Source organism: Oryctolagus cuniculus, chromosome 1 (assembly GCF_051225735.1).
Source record: "Oryctolagus cuniculus isolate XC-2025 breed Fujian yellow rabbit chromosome 1, ASM5122573v1, whole genome shotgun sequence".
NCBI classification, from domain to species: Eukaryota; Metazoa; Chordata; class Mammalia; order Lagomorpha; family Leporidae; genus Oryctolagus; species Oryctolagus cuniculus.
This window is the reverse complement of record NC_142867.1, coordinates 147,087,008-147,109,912: the sequence shown is the minus strand read 5'-3', so window position 1 is coordinate 147,109,912 and position 22,905 is coordinate 147,087,008. Positions and strand designations below refer to the sequence as shown.

At 44.0% G+C, this 22,905-nt stretch overlaps 1 protein-coding gene across 3 annotated transcripts in view; it reads right to left on the bottom strand.

Annotated features, from left to right (window-relative positions):
* LOC100350055 (ras and EF-hand domain-containing protein) overlaps window positions 1–22,905 on the bottom strand; it is a 245,165-nt gene that overhangs the window by 19,601 nt on the left and 202,659 nt on the right. For 2 of the 3 annotated variants that reach the window (XM_089336421.1, XM_070050193.2), the window contains exons 6-15: window positions 21,377–21,492; window positions 19,204–19,272; window positions 17,555–17,639; window positions 16,357–16,445; window positions 9,347–9,581; window positions 8,904–9,041; window positions 8,643–8,790; window positions 6,789–6,870; window positions 5,420–5,534; window positions 835–954 (exon numbers count right to left, since the gene is read on the bottom strand). In XM_089336421.1, the coding sequence (XP_089192547.1) occupies window positions 835–954; window positions 5,420–5,534; window positions 6,789–6,870; window positions 8,643–8,790; window positions 8,904–9,041; window positions 9,347–9,581; window positions 16,357–16,445; window positions 17,555–17,639; window positions 19,204–19,272; window positions 21,377–21,492 (1,197 nt within the window). The remainder of the gene's footprint in view (window positions 1–834; window positions 955–5,419; window positions 5,535–6,788; window positions 6,871–8,642; window positions 8,791–8,903; window positions 9,042–9,346; window positions 9,582–16,356; window positions 16,446–17,554; window positions 17,640–19,203; window positions 19,273–21,376; window positions 21,493–22,905) is intronic. The other variant, XM_070050197.2, reaches the window with a different exon arrangement.

Below are 22,905 nucleotides of genomic sequence, written 5' to 3'. Positions count from 1 at the left end.
ATCTCTTCCATATTTCACTGTCCAGTTTTGAAGATTATCACATCCAGTTAGCAATTTTAAAATTTAAAACAAGACTTTCCAACTTAAAACAGTAAAACTTAAAGTTCACACACATATGCTACAGAATAGTTCTTTCATGGTGCTGATGACCTACAACACCACCATCAGATCTGACCGGGACAGGGTGAACTTGCTTGGCCCAAGGTGCCTCTGATTCCTTGCACAGGTCAACTCATAGGAGGGCTACACTACATCCTGACAGGATGACAGTATACAGGAGCAAACACGGCCCACAGTAACAACCTGGACAGGATTGTACTTCATCCCTTTTACACGCATAACCCAAATTAACTTTAGACTATTTTAAATAAGCACAAATCTTCAAGAAAAAAGTCTTCTGATTCCCTTTCACCCAGGTGAGGCCCTGTTCCATCTCCTGCCCCCTGGTACGGTAACCCCTGGGGTCAAGCACACCTTTTCAGAACAGGACTTCCGTTCATTTTCCTCTACCTGGACTTCAGGACTAGAGAAGGATTCCAGGAACTGGGTTAGAGGGAGGAGGATGAGGACAGGATTATTCCCACTCCTCTTTGCAGTGACGCTCAGTGGAGGTCAAATTGAGCATGTGAATGTTTTCCTTTAAGGGGGAATCGATCACACTCAAGAGGAGGGCGCTGGGAGCTCTGCTGCGTGAGGGGCACTGTGCCTCATCAAACGGTGAGGAGGTTCGACGGAGACTCTCTCAAGCAAAGGTACACAAAAGGGGAAGGGCATTGACTCCAAAGTCATTGCACCCCCACAGTCCCTCCCAGTTCAGACCACCCTCATGCTCACCATGGCCAGCTTTTCTCCAAAGTATCCTGAGACACACTGTTGCCCCTCTGCAGAAGCGGAGTCTCGAAGGTCAGCCTTGTTTCCCACCAGCATGATAGGGATCATCTCATGGGCTGCATCCTTCCATGAAGAAACAAAACAAACAAACAAACATGGGCCACATGGAGATCATGACGAGGACAACTAGGGCAGCAGCAGTTACCATTTTCCAAGTGTCCCTTGTGTGCAAAACGATGGATTCCACACTTGGTGAAGTGAACACGTCACATAAATGCTAGCACTTTCATTACTACTGTAAGTCTTATTTCTGTAGAACAAGGTGTCTTATTCATCCTTGTCAAAGTCTTGCCATCAACTATAATAACAGAATTATTTACATTATATTGAAGATTATATCTTTAAGTCTCAAAATATCTCTAAACATCCCCATACTGTCCTCCTATTCATAGGTGAGAAAATGGAATTCAGAGAAATTAAATAAAAAAGTGTAAGGACCAGGGCCTGGTCCCACACTAACTCCATAACCATGCTACTCAGGCAAGGTTCCATCCTCACATTAATGACAAGAGAGCAGGTACTGGGATAAGTCCATTTTATGCAAAGGAAAATTGGTATTTACTAATTTCTTATCTCTAGCACACAAATACAAACTAACATAAATTAAGAAACATGACCTCAGAGTTCTATTTGGCTGTAGTACCCACACAATTTTCTACCTTATACTTTTATTTCAAACAACAATGATTACAAGTCAATGTCACTAACCCAGGCATAAAACGCACAGATAATTTTTCCACCACTGTGGAACAAAAATGTAGTTCAGAAGTTCCACAACATGGGGCTGCCTTGGTGGTATAATGAGTTAAGCCTCAGCCAGTGAGGCCAGTATCCCATATGAGCAAAGGTTCGAGCGAGTCCTGGCTGCTCCACTTCTGATCCAACTTCCTGCCAATGCTCTTGGGAAAGCAATGGAAGGTGGCCCCAGTGTTTAGGAACTTGCCATCCATGTGGGAGAACCAGATAGAGTTCTGAGCTCCTGGCTTCAGCCCGGACCAGTCCTGACAGTTGTGGCCATTTTGGGGTGAATCAGCAGATGGAAGATTCTCTATCTCTCTCTCTCCCTCTCTTCGTAACTCTGCCTTTCAAATAAATAAATAAGTAAATCTTTTAAAAAGTTCCATGTTCATTGCTCTTTGGTTTACAACAAAAGCAAAATGCAGAAATCCTAAAGATCAATGTTTGTCTAGTTCCTAAATAGGACTGGCAGCAGCCCTGATTGACATATGTGAGAACTAGTCTCAGGGAGCCTACAGACAGCTGCTGCTCACTCAGTTTGGGACTTCCACGATGACAAGAAATGAGGCTGTGGTTGGCACCATGGCATAGCAAGTAAAGCTGCCGCCTGTGATGCTGGCATCCCATGTGGGCATTGTTTCAAGTCCTGGCTGCTCCACTTCTGATCCAGCTCCCTGCTAGTGTGCCTGGGAAAGTAGTGGAAGATGACCCAAATGCTTGGGGCCCCTGTACCCTCATGGGAGACCTGGATGAAGCTCCTGGCTTTAGACCTGCCCAGCTCTGGCCATTGTGGCCATTTAGGGAGTGAACCAAAGGATGGAAGATCTCTCTCTCTCTCTCACTGTAACTTTGCTTTTCAAATAAATAAATAATCTTTAAAAACAAGGAAACAAGGCTTAAAATGAAATTGAACTTGACTTCCTTTCTCTTCAGACAGTGTTCCTTTCACTGTAGTCAAAGGGAGAAGAGAATGAAAGGCTCTCCCAAAAATTCCTGGGTCCACCCATTAATGTGTTCATTAATTGTGCTCTTTGGTGATGTCAGGATTCAAGGAGGCAAGATTTAGAAGCCAATGACAAAACATTCACTTAAGTAAGCCAAGAGCGTGAGCCTCTAAATGACTCACCACAGGTCATATAGGTAATATTGGAATCTCCTGCACGTTGTGGCCTAAGTAACACCTCCACCTCACTATTGAACACTAAATACTTTCCAGCATTTGTTTCATTTATTTGTTTGTTGCTTTAAATCTGCTTTCTGCACTACAATACAAGCTCTATAAGGCCAGGGCTCTTATTTCTATTAACAGATACATCTCAAGTACATAGAAGAGTAAATGCAGTGGAGTCACTCAAAAATATTTTTGATTGTGTAAAAGTTAGGACGAGATCTTTTATCTCAACTGTCACCATTTAGGTTCTACCTAACTATTCAAACAACAAAATAGTCATTACAGTAAGTAAATGGCCACAACTCTATTTAATTCATAATTCTAGTACAAGACTTTGTAACCCAGCAGTTTTGGATCAAAGTGTACAATGATTAATTCCCACCATCCATTCACCATGGACATTCTACTGTTTATCAATCCTCCGGCCGACTGCCCAAGATTTGTTTCCAGCCATATCTACTGTAAACTGTCAATCTTCCCTACAGGATCTCATCAGAATTCAAAAGTGAGACTTAGAGAAGCTTCATTGTGTTCTCTCTCTCTTTTTTATTTTGCAAAGTAAAAGGCAGATGCCACATGCTACCTAATTTGTCTACCATAACTAATTCAAAAAGTCATCTTGAATACCTCTTCTACCTTTCCAGACCCTATGGAAAGGTGGTAGCCACGCTGAAAAGGTGACTCACAACATGCAGGTGCTTAGCCAATTACGGCAGTGGACGTCCTGGCACACGCTATGGCTGACAACTTAATGTAAGGGCTATGAGAAGTCTTCAAAAGTTCACAGAAAGCCGGCGCCGCGGCTCACTAGGCTAATCCTCTGCCTTGCGGCGCCGGCACACCGGGTTCTAGTCCCGGTCGGGGCGCCGGATTCTGTCCCGGTTGCCCCTCTTCCAGGCCAGCTTTCTGCTGTGGCCAGGGAGTGCAGTGGAGGATGGCCCAAGTGCTTGGGCCCTGCACCCCATGGGAGACCAGGAGAAGCACCTGGCTCCTGCCATCGGATCAGCGTGGTGCGCTGGCAGCAGCGCGCTGGCCGCGGCGGCCACTGGAGGGTGAACCAACGGCAAAGGAAGACCTTTCTCTCTGTCTCTCTCTCTCTCACTGTCCACTCTGCCTGTCAAAAAAAAAAAAAAAAAAAAAAGTTCACAGAAAATGCACAGAATGAAATTACAGCATAATAAACATTTTAATTCTATTTTCCATGAACTTTTTCAAGTACTATCATATCTCACTGTGGCTGATCTTGCCTTTTGTGCTTCCTTTTCTTGAGCATAAGCTAAAAGATTTTAAAATGAAGGCTAAGTTCAAAACTTCAACAATAAAAAGTTTTTCTGGAGATCTTAAATATCAGTGTGTATGAGTCAGCTGGGATTGTCCATTGCTCTCTGGACTTACTGCTCTAGTCCAGAGAGCTGCACTTACTCCTTTAAGCCTCTACTCCATGCACTATTTGAACTTTGGAATTCCTTTCCTGACACAAATTTGTGTGTTAATTTACTGCTCACTTTGGTGCTTTATTGCAGTAGCAGCCAGTGTTGATGAAGGAAGTCCATTTGAGCACCCATTCTAACCACTAAATTTCTACAAGCAAGTGCCTCATACTTGGTAGGTCTTAGTTTTCTAATGAAAGGTGAAAATAATGTCTCTTACTTCCTTTCTCAGATGTTATAGATGAATATGACAGAAAATTTTGTGAAGTAAAAATGTAACATAAATAATACATTTCTACTATTTTCACAGTCACTGTAAGACACTGATATTGATGATATTGATATTGATAGGTTGATATTGATATTGTCAAAGTCTTATTGCCAATTGCAGTCATTTTCCACATTACTTCTGTAGTCAGAAAAAGAATATTTATTCCAGAGATCAACTTGAGAGTAAACGAAAACTGTGCTGTTTAGTCACTACTATTATATAATGCCTGTTTAAAATTATAAAAAACATACTTATTGCAAAAATTGTATTAGCCACTGGTTTAGTTTTCAAGAGAGTCTGCTAACAATAGCTCAAACTGTAGATTTCTACTGATCAAAAACCTTTGGCAGCATTCTAAATGTGGTTAAAATAATTTCCTACCTTTAAAATTAGCTTACCATGAAATCAAGGGATATGAAAGCATCTCCAGATGGAAGATACCACCTTATTTAGGCAAAGAAATCACAGATGATATGCTACATGTTGGAAATGCCAACTGGCATTTCAGGGGTACCCTAAGATATCTAAAGACCCACATGTCCATGCCCCGTGTACATGCAATCATACTAAACACCAACCACACCACCTCCTTGCTCGTAAAAGCTTCTTGTTTTTAAATAACCTGGCTTTGCACTTGCTCACCATGGGGTTCTGATTTTATCTATAAGAAAATCCAGAGGTTTTATTCTCAGAAGCCCTCTTCCACAGTGTCCTTTGGGGGAACTTGTGCAACTCCCAAGGAAGAGGCCATAGCTGCCAACTGCCTTTGGAAACAGCCTCTAGCATCCAGTTCGTCCTGACAGTTTCAGTTGCTGGCCTCTAATCAAGTTCACCTTGACAGAGACAAGCAGCAGCATTTTCTGAGATGAGCTATCCCGCTCCCGTGTAACTGTCCAGTTCTCTGTTTTGGTTCCTTACCGCAATCATGTCTATCCATTCCCGTACATTAAGAAAGCTCTTCTCACATGTAACGTCATACAGCAGCAAAACACCGTCGGCTCTTCTGAAGTAAGATTTGGCAATGCTTCTGAATCTGGGTACAGAAAAGGACAGAGCTGGTCAGTCTGCTCCATACAGCCTCATTCCCCGTCTCTTATGAGCATCTTCTTCCTCATCCTTTCCTCTCAAAGTCAGTCCCAATTGATTTCTTCTGATGCCAGTCCCAATGGAGAAGAATCTAACACAAAATATTGCCAAAACACTGCCATCTCCAAGGCCTTGAATGGCCCAGTGAAAGTTAACAGGATGGAAATCTGGGTGACTGATCTGGAAAAGTCAGTCATTTTCTCCACAATCTCAAGAACGTCTACAATCCCCAAAAAACCACCAGGACAGGGTGTAGGGCATAAGTTCTAGAAATTTCAACCTCAGCAAAAAGCTACCAGAACCCACTGTTGGACCAAGAGGAAGCTGGGAGGAAAGCACATTTGAGAAAAATTGTTTCTAGGGCAGTGGGTAGGGACTATTTTGGTTATGTGAAAGAACTGACAACATCCAACACCACAGTGTGCCAGAATTTCACTCATGGGGTAGAAGGAACCTCTGGGGGAAAAAGCACATCTCAGCACACATGCCTTCACTCTACACCAAGTGGAAAATGGGTTATGAGTGCTTAAATAAGGCCATGTCAACCACAAATATTTTTAAATGATGGAACTCCCAGTCTGCTAGAGATTATAACCTCCATGAGGGAAGGTATTTGTGTCCATTAGTTCACGTTTTCATCTTACAACACAGAAGAGTGCCTGCTACAGTGGCAGACAATCCCATACTTCTGTCAAATGACTGAATACATTCGGTTCCCAATGAGCCAGACAATATTAGAACCTGTTTCTAACTATGCTCATGGGCAATGAATGTGAGATAAGGTAATTTCACCATATGTGAGTCTGCTGGTAGATTTGCACCTCTACCCTGGCCGAGGAGAGCGCATGGATTCTCTTCTCCACCATTTACAGTTGCACAGCTAAGTAGCCCTCATAGCCCTCACGCCATTACTGCACTGGGAGTGTTCCCTCATCTAAATTTGGGCATTAGTAAAGAATACTCTTCGTACCAAGCAAACTTCAGTTCAAAGGAAGCACAAACATCTTCTCCCACAACTGACACAGAAATGAAGAAGAGGATGTAGACAAATATTAGTATTCATGAAATTATAATATGTAAACAATTTTATGTATAAAGTATCTTAACTTTATATAATTATTTAGTACAAAAACACTAAGTGCCCTGCAAGTCTTGTCTATGCAAACCTAAGCAGAGTTTGAAGAGTTGTTCAAGCACTTGCCTCTCCTGACCAGCTGTGTCCCAGAGTTGCAGAACTGTTCGCTCTCCATCTACAAAGAGAGTTTTCATTTGGAAATCAACTCCTGAAAAGGAATATGAGAGTGGAGAACATGAGATAAATAATCCATGGGATTGTATGTGTAAGCTGTCCTCGGATGAGACAAAGCCAATGAACCAGAGCTTAGTGAGATAAAGAGGAATAAACATGACCTTCATGAAGCCTGGCCTTTAATGGTAAGTAGAAGTCAGATCACACATCATGTGCAGATGCACCATCTACAAGTTGTTTAAATTGGGGGAGGGTCCAACCTAAGGCTAAAGTGAAAATTCCTATTTTTACAGATGATTAGAGAGAAACTAAGTTATATGTGTGTGTGCTTACATGCAAGAATATGCATGTGTATATCTGTATTTATTAGGGTACATCAAAAATTGTAGAAAGTAGAATTAAAAGATAAATTTATTTTGGTGCAAATGATTTTGAAACACATACAAACAGGGTCTTCAAAAAGTTCATGGAAAACATATATTATGAAAAAACTATTCATGGATCTAGAAATTTTTTTGGCATCAAAATAAATTTATATTTTACTTATGTCCTTTCATGAACTATTATATGTATATGTAGGTAAATCTATGTGTATGTGTGCATGTGTTTGTGTGTATATATAAATGCATGTGTGTAAACATGGGTACACAAACATATGTGCTATAACCTTTAGCAACCAAATAACATGCTGTAGTCTTTTTGTGTGTTGAATTGATGTGAACTTTCATCTTTGTTATCTCAAAGGGTGTATCAGAGAACTATAAATTTACATAGACGCTCATTGTAAAGAGGGCAATCTGTTCCAACGTTTCTAGTTATCAAAATAACTCTAGAAGAGTAAAGGAAATAAATGATAATTTTCATATCTTCAGCTTCTTTTACTGATTATTATACAAATATGTGAAGTCAGAATAATATGGGGCCAGCACTTTGGCATAGCAGGTGAAGCCGCCACCTGTACTGCTGCCATCCCATAGGGGCGCCAGTTGGAGTCCCGGCTGCTCCTTTTCCGATCCAGCTCTCTGCTGTGGCCTGGGAAAGCAGTGGAAGATGGCCCAAGTCTTTGGGCCCCTGCACCCACGTGGGAGACCTGAAGGAAGCTCCAGGCTCCTGGCTTTGGATCGGCTCAGCTCTGGCCATTGCAGCCAACTAGGGAGTGAACCAGTGCATGGAGGACCTCTCTCTCCCTCTCTCTCTCTCTCTCTCTGCCTCTCCTTCTCTCTCTGTGTAACTCTGACTTTCATATAAATAAATAAATAAATCTTTAAAAAAAAAAGAATCATACATATTCTCTTATTCTGCTGTGAAGGGAGCCTGTATTCAGCTATGACTTGGGTCATGACAAACCGACCATCAATACTGTCACTTTATCAACATCAAATGATACCTTACCAGAAAGGCTTTCTTTGGTCACCCTGTGTAAAAACTGTGTCTCTCCCCAAACCTCATTTTTTAATTGCTCCATATGGAGGTAAGTTCCTTGTAGGCTGAAATTTGGTCATTTTAGCACCTATAACAGCATCAGGTTTTTAGTATGGCTGAGGAAATTATGAAGAATAAATAAATCCGACATCTCAGCCTCTAAACTGGGTTTGGTTGATCTGTAGTCCTTCCCTTCCTAAAGTCAGCCTTGGTCAAAACAGAGGACAGTCCTACAGATAAAGACACAGGCACACATGTATATACATGCACACTCACACATACAGAGTGAGAGAGAGAGATGTTTGTCTGTATCAGGATCATAAAACCTTAAAAAACCTATGTAAAGAAGGTAATTTTCCCACTATTAACTGAAATTGAGCATACCCAGGGTGGCACTGGTGTTTCCTCGAAATTCATTCTTGCAAAGTCTCATGAGGAAACTGGACTTCCCCACCGCGGCGTCCCCGGCAAGCACAATCTTGTAAGCCTTCTGTGGGCTAGACAAGCTGGGGCTGTCATTCTCCGTGTCTGTCTAGGGGAAAAAGCCACAGTGGGTGACACAGTTGGTGCCAGTTTGCTCCTGAAAACACAACATGGCACAGAAAATCAAGTGTTCATGAGTAAGGGTTACCAGAGACTACCTACATGGGGTGAAAGTGCGGAGATGGGTCTTCTTATTGAACCAACCACGCTGCCTTCACTAACAGATCCTTGGGAGTTCCAGTCCAAGACAGCAGCCACACCTTCAGAGCCATATGTCTCTTCATCCCTTATATCAGGGACCTATTTAAATTAAAAACAAAGAAAAAGGCCAGCAGTTAGAAAAGTCTCTCATGACACATGCACATCATAGATAAAAGAGACAAAAAAAAAAAAACACACAGCTGAATCTATAGTCCGTCATTATTGCTAGGGAGTAGACTTACGTAAGAGGTTCTTTTCTTAATTGATGTAGAAAAAAAATTCTACTGACTGAACTTCCTATTTATAACATTTAAAATGGATTTCTATGACAGACTAAAGTCAAATATGGTGAGAGATTTCCAACAGAGACAAGGGCTACGAGCGTGGTAGTTTCTGGAGCTTACATCTGTGTCTGAAGCATCACCCGCAAAGCTCTCCTGCGCCCCGTGCGGCCTCTGAAATCCCCGCTGGTGTTTGTATTCCACCTCTGAGTCGTACTCGTTGGGATCCCTCAGGGTAGACAAGCCGCTGTCGAAACAGCTCTCAGGCAGGCTGTCAACTTCACAATTCATCCTGTGCATAGGATCGCAGAGGGCCAATGAGTCACAGTCCTCATCCATATAGGAGGAGCGGGATGACCTGGCGACAGAGGAGGAGACCGCTTGACCTGAGGGCTGGCAAATCTCAAGACTGCACAGACAGGCAAGAGCCAGGATGGAGTCAGGAAGATCAAAATTCTCACTTTTGCTGAGAGCCAGGATGGATTCTATGATTAAGCATCGGGGCGGCCGGCGCCGTAGCTCACTAGGCTAATCCTCCGCTTTGCAGCGCCAGCACACCGGGTTCTAGTCCCGGTCGGGGCGCCGGATTCTGTCCCGGTTGCCCCTCTTCCAGGCCAGCTCTCTACTGTGGCCAGGGAGTGCAGTGGAGGATGGCCCAAGTCCTTGGGCCCTGCACCCCATGGGAGACCAGGATAAGTACCTGGCTTCTGCCATCGGATCAGCGCGGTGCGCCGGCCGCAGCGCGCTGGCCGCGGTGGCCATTGGAGGGTGAACCAACGGCAAAGGAAGACCTTTCTCTCAAAGGCCCTCAAATCAAACAGTTATTCAACAAAGCTGTTAGAAGTCACCCTCTTTGTGTCCTCATAGAAAAAGTGCCCAAGATGTAAGTGCAGCCTCAAGTTGTGTTAATAAACGTGTACATAGAGTATGTGAGCCTTTTAATGTTAATGGAGGGTCACATCACATTCTCAATCATTAAGATTTCCGGAGAACACCTCAAAGGGCATGCTAAGAACCCAGGCGGGACAGGCAATCACGACGGTGTGAGACTCAAAACTCTTGGATATGAGGATCGGGTTAGTCAACTTAGGTCTGAATGGTTTCCCTCTTCACATACTTAAAGGGCTGACACGTGTAGAAGAGCCCGTTCTCTTTCAGGTTGCACAAGACAAAATAGAGCCAAGTAGTAAATTTTTCTGGAGGTCATATTACTTTTTTTAAGATATTATTTATTTATTTGAAAGGTAGAGTAACTGGGGAGGGTCTTCCATCTGCTGGTTTGGCTGCAACTGCTCGGGCTGGGCCAATTGAAGTCAGGAGTCTGAACTCCAGTTGGGTCTCCTGCACTTGGGCATCTTCTGCTGCTTCCCCAGGCACCTTAGGAAGGAGCCGGATCAGAAGCAGAGCAGCCAGGACTTGAACCGGTGCTCATGTGGGATGCCAGCACTGCAGGCAGAAATTTAACCTTTTGCTCCATAACGCCGGCCACTAGGGGTCATGTCTCTCACCCACTCGGTGAAAATGGTGAACAATGGGAAACGTGTGGTACTGAAATGAGACGCATTTTCTGACACTCAGTGTCTACATATAGTCTGGAAACACCCAGAGAAGAGATGTTTCACCAGAGCTGTCTCAGACAAAGGCTAGACCTCCTGACTACAGATTCTTGCATTTGTGACACTGCAATTTTATGAGTGAGGGAAAAATTAACATCAAACAATAAAATTCAAAGAAATTGCATTTACATTTGCTTTTCCATTTTGTTTTTGTAAGAATCCAAGTTTATACTTAAGTAACACTGGCTATAGCTTACTTAGCATCTGCATCATCCTAATAGCATGCAACATGGAAAAGGTAGAATCAGCAAGGTACTAGGTCTTCAAGTGGGAGAAATAAGAAGAAATAAATATGCCTCGAATATATTTATAAATAAGAATATGTGCATCTCAGACAAAACCACATTTGTGGGACTGGGTCAGTGGTGAAGCAGGTTACACTACAATTTGCAATGCCGGCATCCCATATTGGAGCACCTATTTGAAATGGATTAGTTAGTTTGTAAGGCACATAAGAACACCATTCTCAGAGTACAAACCACTTTAGCTCCCTGTGTTCATTACTGATTGAAACTCCTTTTATCTCCTTAACCTATCTGCATTTCTTTAAAAAGATTTATTTATTTGAAAGAGTTACAGAGAAAAAGAGGGAGACACACACAGAGACAGAGAGAGAGATCTCTGTTGGTTCAGGTTCACTTTCCAGATGGTTGCAATGGCCAGGATTGGGCCAGGTCAAAGCCAGGATCCTGAAGTTTCATCCAGGTCTGCCACGTGGGTGACAAGGCCCAGGTACTTAAACTATCTTCTGCTGTTTTTTCCCAGGCCATCAGCAGGGAGCTGGACAGGAAGTAGAGCAGCCAGGACACAAACCAGCACACATATGAGATGCAGGTGTTACAGAAGGAGACTTTGTCCATGATACCACAAAGCCAGCTATCCAATTGTATTCTCAATAAAGAGTGAAGGAGTGAAATCCTGATTTGAGGGATCACCCCCATAAATATCTGACTCTTAATTAAAAATATAAGTATAACCAGACTCTTGCAAACTCAAATATTTATCCTTTTTAAAAAGTAAGCCATTCAAATCTTCCCTGAGAGTATTTCCATGGCAATTAACTATGTTAAATAAAAAACAAGTTATATTTTTACTAGAGAGCTTTCAAAAAACACAAAACTCACACAAATTTGCAAGTTAAAACCAAATAAAGCCATAAAAACAAGAAAATTAAATGTATAACATATTTTCAAGTTTTCATTCTAGCACCAAAATTATATAGAATTAATCACCCCCTAGAAAGGAATATCAGCACAGACCACGGTGGGCTCTAGTCATGGTGGAACATGATGAACACGCGAGTGCTGGGTCCCTGCCACTCGGAGGAACTAGTGATGTGACGACGCCCTTAGACTCTTCCATGAAGGACCTTGTGGTTCAGTACTTACAAGCCTTATTCATGGTGTCTACTCTTTTCAAAAACACATCATAGTGAAATTTTTAAGATAATTTTGAGTTATATACTTTTCCCACCCATTTGCTTAGAACTGATCAATATTACTCCAGAAATATTGTATCACACCTACCCATTTTAAAAAATCCATTTTGCTCAATAACAAGAGTGCTCAGTTGCCTATAAATCAATAAGTCATCAAAGTTTTTTATTTAACAGATCACCAGGGGTTGGTGGCATAGCAAGTAAAGCCACCCCCTGTAACACCAGCATCCTATAGCGGCACCAGTTCGAGACCTGGCTGTTCCATTTCCATTCCAGCTGTCTATGGTCTGAGAAAGCAGCAGAAAATGGCTCAATTGCTTGTGCCCCTGCTCTTATGTGGGAGACCTGGAAGCTCCAGGCTCCTGGCTCTGGCCTGGCCTAGCCCCAGCTTATATGGCCATTTGGCCAGTGAACAAACAAATGGAAGACATCTCTCTCTCTCTCTCTCTCTCTCTCTCTCTTTGCCTCTCTGTAACTCTACCTTTCAAATAAATAAATAAATAGAAAACTATCTTCAATACATTGGTTCACTACCCACATGGCTGCAACGGCCAGAGCTGAGTTGATCTGAAGCCAGGAGCCAGGAGCTTCATCTGTGTCGCTCCCCCTCTTCGTGGAGGAACGACACAGGACCCTGCGCTGTTCTTTCGTCTGCTCGGCCCTCCCCGGGTTTGCTGCTGGTTCTTCCCGGGTTGGCTACTATCCCTTCCACCTCCGTGGAAGGGCAGTTCCCCCTGGCCGCATTCCCCACTTCCGCAGGGGAGCGGCACACCACCGGCCGGCTTTCTCGGGGGCTGCACGGGTTCCCTTAGATGTTCCCCATAGATGTTCCTGGTGCATGCCGTCTCTCTCCTCCTTTATAGTCCTCCTCCGCCAATCCTAACTCGGCTGCCCACACGCCGAGTACGCTGCTCTCCAATCAGGAGCAAGTCCTACAGTTTATTAGTTGAACTGGAGGCAGCTGTGCGGAAGCTGTTTACTTCTCTCCCAACGCCATATTGGGGGAGAGCAGATGCATAGAATAAGTCTTAATTCCAGTAACTTAGTCTAGTCCGGATTGCTCCCCACAGATCCCCCTTTCTTTTTATTTTTTAGCGTTGATACGCGCCTGTCTTCGGTGTCCCGCGGCACACACTCTGCTCTACTTGCTAGAGTTGCCACAGGCTCTTACAGGTCCTATCAATCAGGAAAACCGAATCCGGGTCCTCTCTTCGCCATGTTGTGAGGAGGTTTTTAGGCGCTGATGCGTGCCTGTGTTCGGTGCCCTGCAGCGCATGCTCTGCTCTGCTTGCAGGGGCTTACAAGCCTATCAGGCAAACCGAATCCAAGCCTTCTCATTGCCGTATTGTGGGGGAGACTTATTAGTGTTGGTTCGTGCCTATCTTCGGTGACCTGCAGCTCATACTCTGGTCGAGCTGCTTGCTGGCGCTTACCGCCTTAAATCAGGCAGACCGAATCCAAGCCTCCTAATTGTTGCATTGTGGGGAAGCCTTACTGATGTTAATTCGTGCCTGTCTTCGGTGACCTGCGGCGCACAAGCTGCTAGCTGCCCGCAGGTGCTCATCGCCTCACTTGATTAGGCAGACCGAATCCAAGCTCTCACATTGCAGTGTTGTAGGGAGGCCTTTTTATTTCTCTATTTCTCTATCTCCGGGCATTCCTACCTCTCCCATTTCACTTCTATCTTCCAGCATTCCTATTTTTCTCACTTTACTTCTAAACTTCTGTTTCTCTTATCCCTGCGGCTTCCCGCTCTCATTCTTATCCCCGCGGCTTCCCGGCTGCGCCCGCCCCGAGGCTGCTTCTCGGCGGCTTCCCGGCTGAGCCGCTTCAGCCCGCGCCTCTCTCATCTGCGCAGCTTCCCGGCTTTGCGCGGCTTCCCGGCGCCTCGCCCCGCCGGCGCCCGCCCCGCGGCGGCTTCACGGCTCTGCGCGGCTTCCCGGCGCCTCGCCCCGCCGGCGGGTTCCCGGCTCTGCGCGCACGCTCCGCGGTCTCCACGCACTTCGCGCCTGCACCACGGCCTCGCGCCAACGCCCCGTGCTCTCTCTGCACACGGCGGCTTTCGCGAATGTTTCCGCCACCACCGGCATTCAGTCCAAGTTCCCCGGACTAACCTGGCGAATCCTGGCGGCCCACGTCTCTGCCTCTGGTTCCAGATCTTCGCCTCTTGCTCCCCGGGGTGACTTGAAGAATTCCAAGATGGCTTGGCCTGCACTCGCGGCTTCATCCTCTCTAACATTTTTCTCTACCCGGTGTGTTTCCCTAAGTTTTCTTCCAACAATATTCCTCTCATTTCTCCTGGCTTCTCCCCACAGTCCGTATCCGAGTCCAAGCCTCTTCCAGGTTTCACTTTCGCTTTCAGTCTTAACTTCTTTCCCACAGTCCATATCCAAGTCTATGCCTAGGCTTTCAATAGCTTCTTCCGGCACCTTTCTCGTCCGGCTTTCCCCTAGGCTCTTCGCTAGTCTCTCTCTCCGGTAATTTTCCACTTCTTCCCGTTTCTTCCCTCCTAGGTTTCCTATCCGTCCTAGGTTTCCTATCCGTCCTAGGTTTCATATCCGAGTCACGGCACCATTATGTCGCTCCCCCTCTTCGTGGAGGAACGACACAGGACCCTGCGCTGTTCTTTCGTCTGCTCGGCCCTCCCCGGGTTTGCTGCTGGTTCTTCCCGGGTTGGCTACTATCCCTTCCACCTCCGTGGAAGGGCAGTTCCCCCTGGCCGCATTCCCCACTTCCGCAGGGGAGCGGCACACCACCGGCCGGCTTTCTCGGGGGCTGCACGGGTTCCCTTAGATGTTCCCCATAGATGTTCCTGGTGCATGCCGTCTCTCTCCTCCTTTATAGTCCTCCTCCGCCAATCCTAACTCGGCTGCCCACACGCCGAGTACGCTGCTCTCCAATCAGGAGCAAGTCCTACAGTTTATTAGTTGAACTGGAGGCAGCTGTGCGGAAGCTGTTTACTTCTCTCCCAACGCCATATTGGGGGAGAGCAGATGCATAGAATAAGTCTTAATTCCAGTAACTTAGTCTAGTCCGGATTGCTCCCCACAATCTGGGTCTCCCAAGTTGGGGCAGAGGCCAGGTGAGTTGGGCTATCTTCTACTGCTTTCATAGACCATAACAGAGAGCTGGAACAAAAGTGGAGCAGCTGGGACCCAAACTGGTGCTCATATGGGAGGCCGACACTGCAGGCGATAGCTTTACCCACTATGCCACAGCACCAGCCCCCATAAATAAATAAATATTAAAAAAAAAAAAAAGTGATCACCAATAAGCCTTGCTTTCTGGAATGGCAACTTGACCAATTGCTATCACAAGGATATTAACCACATTATGTTTATACCAAATCTACCCAAATGAAAATTGCTTGAACACTGAGTCATAAAGTTGCAAAGAAATAGAGAGCTGGAAACCTTTTATTTACGCTTTCACTTTCATCTGCAATCTCAAGAATCCTACAAGATTAACTTAACTAGGAACACTAGACAAATGTGTATACACGTACACAAACACAGAAGTACTTTTTAAGTGTTAGTTACTAGGTCTCACAAAATATAGCCCCCAAATCTTTCACTTGATATTGATTAAATAGTACTAAATTCTAACATTTGATAAGTCTATGTGACTCCTTCAGCATTGTAGCTCGTGAATAGCCACTAGCCAGATTTCTGTTTCAAGGGTTTCCTTTCCCTGGGCACAACTCACAAGACCTCTTAGACACTTACAGACCATGACAACAGTTTCAAGTTCCTGTACCACACGATCTGCGGTAACCTCACGGGCTTCCCTGAAACATCTCCTACAGAATCCATGTCTTGTTACATGGAATCAGGGAACAAAGGAATGGTGGGGCATCAAATGACGTCAGAATATCTTTTAAAAAAAACTTTACTGTCTCTGAAGGATTTTTACCTTTAATTTTTACATGGTTCATGTCTCAGAACTTTGAAGTAAGATCCTAGAAAACAGAAATTAGAGCCCCAAATATATTACATTATTTTAATTCATCTGTATGGAAATTGGCCTCCCTTTTACTTGATCTAGAATTCAAATTAAAAAACAAACAGATGTTAACATACCTGTCATAGCCCAGAGGTTGAGGAGAATGACCATTAAATTTAAGACTGCTTCTAGAAATTGTATTCCCTGGTGATATATTATTTACGCGCTGTAATATATAAGCAATTATTTGTTATTCCATGTAAACATTTCTCTCTCTCTCTCTCTCTCTCTCTCTCACACACACACACACACACACACCATCTTCAAAAAGTCCAGAGAAAATGCATATTATGATAAAAACTAAGCGCGAAAATCAAGTGGAAAATTTTGGCAAAGATAACCGACCTTCTTTCTTCTCTAATCTTAAGTCTAAACCCTACTGCAAATTCCAATAAGCAGTGCTCTAATTCATCAGATTTGCTAGGAACCTGGAATACCAACTTCCTTGGGCTTAAATCTTTTCAAACCATAGCTCCTATGCTGATGATATCACTACCATAAAGAATATTCAGTGTGACTAAATCCATCAACCAGACAGAAGCACTCTCTCCCTCCCTCTCTTTCTTTCTTTCTTTTTTTATTTATTTATTTTATTTGTTTGAAAGATAGAGTTACAAAGAGGGGTAGAGCCAGAGAGAGAGAGAGGTCTTCCATCTGCTGGTTCACTCCCCAAATGGCCACAATGACCAGAGCTGAGTTTATCTGAATCCAGGAACCAAGGAGCTTCTTCCAGGTCACCCATGCGGGTGCAGGAGCCCAAGCACTTGGGTCTTTTCCTACTGCATTCCCAGGCCATAGCAGAGAGCTGGATTGGAAGTGGAGCTGCCGGGACTCAAACCAGCGCCAATATGGGATGCCGGCACTGCAGGCCAGGGCTTTAACCCACTGCGCCACAGCACCGGTCCCTCTCTCCTTCCTTTCAAGTGAGCAATATTTTAGCTCTGCTTCCGTGAGCGTTTCCACTTGTTCTTACACTATCTACCGGCATACATCTTAACTTCCTATGACATTAAACACTCAAGGCAAAGCTCATATTTTATACACCTTTCTTTAGTTCTAAACTATCTAACAAAAGACTTGGTTGATGTGGAGGCATTTATTTCTGCAGCAGGGTAACATATTTTTCTAATTTGGAAAAATATTGCCTTTTGCTATTTTATGGAAAGAACTTCTCATTATAAGGACCTATGTGAAAGTATTCTTTAAGAAATTATCCCCTTCAAATTATTCTAGTACTAGAAGGACTGAACTGCATCATAAAATGAGACAGTATACCAAGGATCTGTTGAACTTGCTGTAGCTGTTTTCAAGGGCACTCCTAAGACCATCGTTACTGTCATGAAGCTTCCGGTTCGCTGTTCTGCAGAGTAAAGAAACAGATAATGAGTAAATGTGGATCAATATCTCCACTACTATTCCACATCCGGCCTTCAGAAGGTGGAATTGCTCACCCCCTTTTGCAACTTTCTACCACTTCCCTTCAAATCTCATAAATCGAGATCCTATTCTTTATTCGACGTACAACAACTTAATTGATCTGTTATCTTTCTTTGGAGGCCTCATGGTGTTTTAGGAATGAATTGGCAATGCTGTGGACCTCAGCAGCTCAGGGAGCCCCCCGGATGCCTGAGCCCGAGAGCCGGCGTGGATGCGGTGTGACATCATGCTTTCTTTGTCCTCCTGGCTACGCCTGGCCTGGTGCTGTTCCATCAGGCACTGTCTTGTACCAGGTATGCAGGTTGGTGTTGATCTCAACTTCGGGCTCAGATCCCAACACAGGAGCTTGCTTCCTTGTGACGTTCTGGGCGTCACGTTACCTTCAGAGCCTGAGCTGCCCTTCTACACAGGGAGGACAACAGCAGGGTTGCGGCCTCACAGAGCGGCTAATCTTCCCTTTTTTCAGGCCACTTCACCCTTCAGAGCTCAGCTCTGTCCTCACTTCCTCCAGGAACACATGGATGCCCTTCCTGGAGAGGTCAAGGCCTCCCTCAGGGCACAGGTGCCTTTCCTTTACCTCACCTCTCCCATTGGCATTGCATATTTATGTCTGAACACTTGACCAGTTTGTTTTCCTCCCCAAATGAGTTCCATGCAGAGGAAGACACCCCCACCCCTTCTGCTTGTGGTTCTTGCCCTGGCTCCTGGAATACCTGACCTGAAAAAGGTGCTGACTGAGAAACCTGTTAACTGAAAGAATGAATAAGAGAATTCCAGGATTGTTGCAGTAACTGAACGCCATAGCTGGCACAGGTGAGGCCTAAGAAGCATTCGAAATGGTGACGACAACAACAAAAAATTCCGTCAAGCCTGACTGTGATTGGTTCGAAGGAACTTAAACAAGAAGAAAATACTGCCTGGGTAGAAAATAAAGACAGTAGATGGGGAGGTGGAGGCTGGGCGGGCCAGGCCCTCAGAGCATGGACTCGTGACTTCATTATGAAGTTGACAGAGCAGGAGTAATATTTCTACATAGCCAGAAAATAAGAAAACCTACGAAAAACAGGCTTCTAGGGGCCGGCACTGTGGCGTAGTAGGACAACAACTCAAGAATGACTGCAGAGGCACACGTCTCACACATACCAACGTGAGAAGTCTGGCCGACTCTTGACGTAAAGAGCAGCAGAGAAAGCTGAGAGATGAGGGCCATTACTCTTTACTGAGGCTTAATACAGACAGGCTGCACACATCAGCAGACTTGCAAGGACTTTCAGACTTCTCACTATTTCTTGCATTTGGATAATTTACTTAGGATTAGAAAGATCACAGACCTGGCAGATGCACGGAAGGCACTGTAGTGAAAGAAACACACACTGACCTGTGAACCCAGACTCCAAATAGGACAACTGTGTTGTACGTGGCATGTGTTTTATTAACAAAAGAAAAATGGAATGCAAATGTAATGAGGGTTTTATATGAGAACTTACTGGAGTATTTCAATTTGCCTCTCAAGATTATTTCGATCTTCTGTGTATTCTCGGATTATTTCCAGATCCCTGTAAAATTATATTTTATGTTTGAATGAGAATCAGGTGTAAAGTCCTGCCTTCCTTGCACCTACCTCCCAGGCCCTTGCTCACCTTTTCTCAAAGATGTGTGCCCTTGACCCTGGTCCTGCCTCATCTGTGCTCCTGCCCTGTTCTTCTGTGATATCAGCAGCCACTCCCAAGACTCCACAAGCACACCCACACTCCGTGCGTCCTCCTGCCGGGTTCCACCCTCCTCTGCCACATTCAGCACCCAGTGGCCTGGCTATTTTCCTCACTGGAACTGAATTCTGAGCCCCAGGTCTGCTCCTGATGCCCCTCTCCACAGGCAGGCGTGATATAGGGTCCCTTCATTCCTCTGAACTTCTCTGCCCACTCCAAGCCTTACAGGAGTCGACTTTAAAAAGTTCATGGAAATCAAATTAAAATATAAGTTTATTTTGGTCCAAAATAATCTGAAGTTCCTACACAGAAGACAAATGTGTATTATTTTAAAAGGTATGCATGGATTTCAACTGCACCTGGTTTCTCTTTTCCTGTGACTCTCTGTCCTTTCCCTAACTTAACCTCACCCCTGCTTTTCCTCCCCACCTCACCCAAAAACCACAGAACCAGGCTTTCTGGGATCCCCAGCGACTCCAGTTTTACTGCCTCTATTGCTTTATTATGGAAGCCCTGGGCCTCTTCCTCAAACTGCACTCAGAACAAAAGCCCCATGCTCAGCAGACAAACCCCATCACCAGCTTTCCAAAACTCTCAGACTTCCAAGTGTGTGCACAAAAACCTGTCCATGTGCACCCTGGACGGTAAAGCTAAAACTTCTCGACTGGCTGTAGTTCAAATTCCTTAACCAAAAATTCTGGGCCCTTATGTTATAGTCTTAAACTAACGTTTCAACTATTTATTTATTTACATGTTGCCTTCCGCTTCAAAATCTCTCTTTCTGTTCAGTGGCCTGACCACCTCTCTCCAAACCAGCCTCAGCCTCCCCTATGTTCTTGCCCCGGCTTTGGCTGTTGCCTCACCTGGAACACCTGTGACTCTGTTTCCCCAGGTGTAACATGTGCACGCTGGAAGTGCCTCTCCCCTAGGGTCCTGGGGGCAGAAGGAGTTACACCTGCCCGGCTGAGCACAGCTGCTGGCCATGGCAGTGCCACCAGCTTCCTGCTGCTGGTGCTGCCCTCAGGGCTGCTTCCTCCCCACTTGCCCAGCACAAACCTGTTCCCCAAGTCTCCGCTTTTAAAAAAATTCTTCAGCTCTTCTAAATGGAAAGAAAACTCTTCTGTGATACCACACCAATAAAACCCAGCTGTGACACTGTAGGTGATATTATTTCTGACACTGTTTATGTCTGTAACTTTCCTTCTTTCAAATAAACCTGAAGTTTTCAAAAAGCACAGACCACACTTTTTTTTTTTTTTTTACTTCAAACTCCTAACTCTTTCTCTAGCTCAGGGACCTGTATATAGCAAATACTTAATAAATGTTTTACTGTTTTCTGTTATAAGACCTTAATTCTGATTAACGTTTGTGGAAAAAAAAAAAGTAAAACGTATATTTCCCCCCAGTGTACATGTACTGAGGGACACACATATATAAATGCCTATATGTTCTATACTTATAAGTCCCTCTACAAACACCCATGTATATATCCATTATATACATGTGTGTGTGTGTGAATGTAGCAGGGGTTATTAATACCATACTGCAAAATGAAGAAATTAAAAAATAAAAGTACTTGCCTAACAAATCTCCTTTTCCCTTGTTTATGTTTTATGGTCAGGATTCCTGCCTGCAAGGAGCTTCAATAAGCACCAACTCTTGACATTTTAGGTTTATTCTTCTAGCTCCCAGAGAATTCAACCATTTTACTAAGCAAGCCCTGCACTGTCCTAAACAGCCAATAATCAAACGAATTAATTTGTCCCTTTAAAATAATTGAAAACATAGAGAACTAGGAATTGTGACACTGAAAGCAAAATAGAAAGTAAAGACCACATAAATAAGTTAACGGGTGCTCCTTTAATCTTACAGAACTGAGATTCATACACACAGATGATCAGCTCAGCCAACACTGCACCCAAACTGAAAAATAAAACGCAGAGTGTCCTACCTCTCAGAGTTCAGACTCTGGTTAGCATAATCACTTCTCAGAGCGTCTAATTCACTCTGAAGGAAGGCTATGCTTGTCTGTGCTTCTAAAAGATCTTTTTTAACTTTCTGATTTTCCTAGAAAAAAGAAGAAGTACAAGATATTAGATTTAGTGTCTTTAGCCTGGGAGAAATGAAGTGAAGTGAACTGGATCCTCCCACATTATCACTCCCACTTTTCCACTATTCCTCAGATCTTACTGTTCAAAGAACTGATTGTCAATTCACAGTAATTTCAAATTATTATAAGTTATTACATTATCAAAAATCTACATCCTCAAGGCCATTCTTCAGTTTTTTTATACTTGACATTAGGCACCAAACAATAGAGGCGTTAGGAATTTTTTTGGCAAATTAACTGAGATGAAACCTTTGAACACCTACTTTACTTAATGAGAGCTACAAAAGTAATTTTTAACAATCTGTGGAATTAACAGTAGCTATTATAAGATAGACTGTTTTTTTTTACAATAAATCCTATGACTTTAACATTATAAGTTTTGCACTTAAAATAATTTAGTATGTTAGAAAATTTCTATATTTTTCTTTAAAAAAAAAAAGATCCCTAGAGGCCTCTGGTTCAAGGTGGTAGACTGAACACATGATTTTATTTTCTCCTTTCTGAAACCGAATTAGCACTGAAATACCAAAGGAAATGGATGCTAATGGAAGAGGGGCTGATGAACAGTCAAGTGACTTAGACACGTTTCTGGAAAATGGAAACTGGATGGAAATGTCCTCCCAGGGAAATCCAAAAGTGTGCTGAAGGCTCTACCCCAGAACACAGAAGACAGCAAGCGGCTGGCTGCACCCAGAGAGCTGGGATCGGAAGCAGAGCTTCAGTTCTAACACCAAGATACTTCCCCAGGCCCTTCCCCCAGCAAGAACAGCAGCCGGCCAGAATCGACTCCAAAGGCAACAAGGCAGAGCTTGTCGTTTTAAAAGGGAATTAATGACTCCCATAAGGAAAGCCGGAGCTTCTCTCTGAATATCCCTGCCCCATGCGTTCTGTATCTGGGGCTGACAGCCAGCTTCACACTGAGCTCTAAGAAAACACCTCTCAGGGGAGAAGCCTGGAGGTAAACCGGTTGTTTGTCTGGTTGCAAGGGACTCCTACACCAGTTCCCTAAAATAACCAATATAAGCTTTCCCTTTAAACTGTGAACAGATCACAGAGATCATCAAGGATTGCCAGGTATTTAGAAAACAAACAAACAACAACAAAACAGAGCAAGAGAGAGAGAGAACCATAGAAAGAGAGGGAGAGAGAGCTACAAAGACCTAAATGAACAAATTCCAGAGGAGTGGGCTTTATAGACAAGTTTTCAATAAACCGTGAGGGGCATACAGATATATTCAGATATTAAAAACTGAGAAATTTTATTTCTCACATACCCTTTCCAAAGAATGTCCCTAGGAATGTACCATACCAAAATGAGGATGAACACTCAAAAGAAGAAAAACTGTGACACAAAAGTGTTACAATTCAGT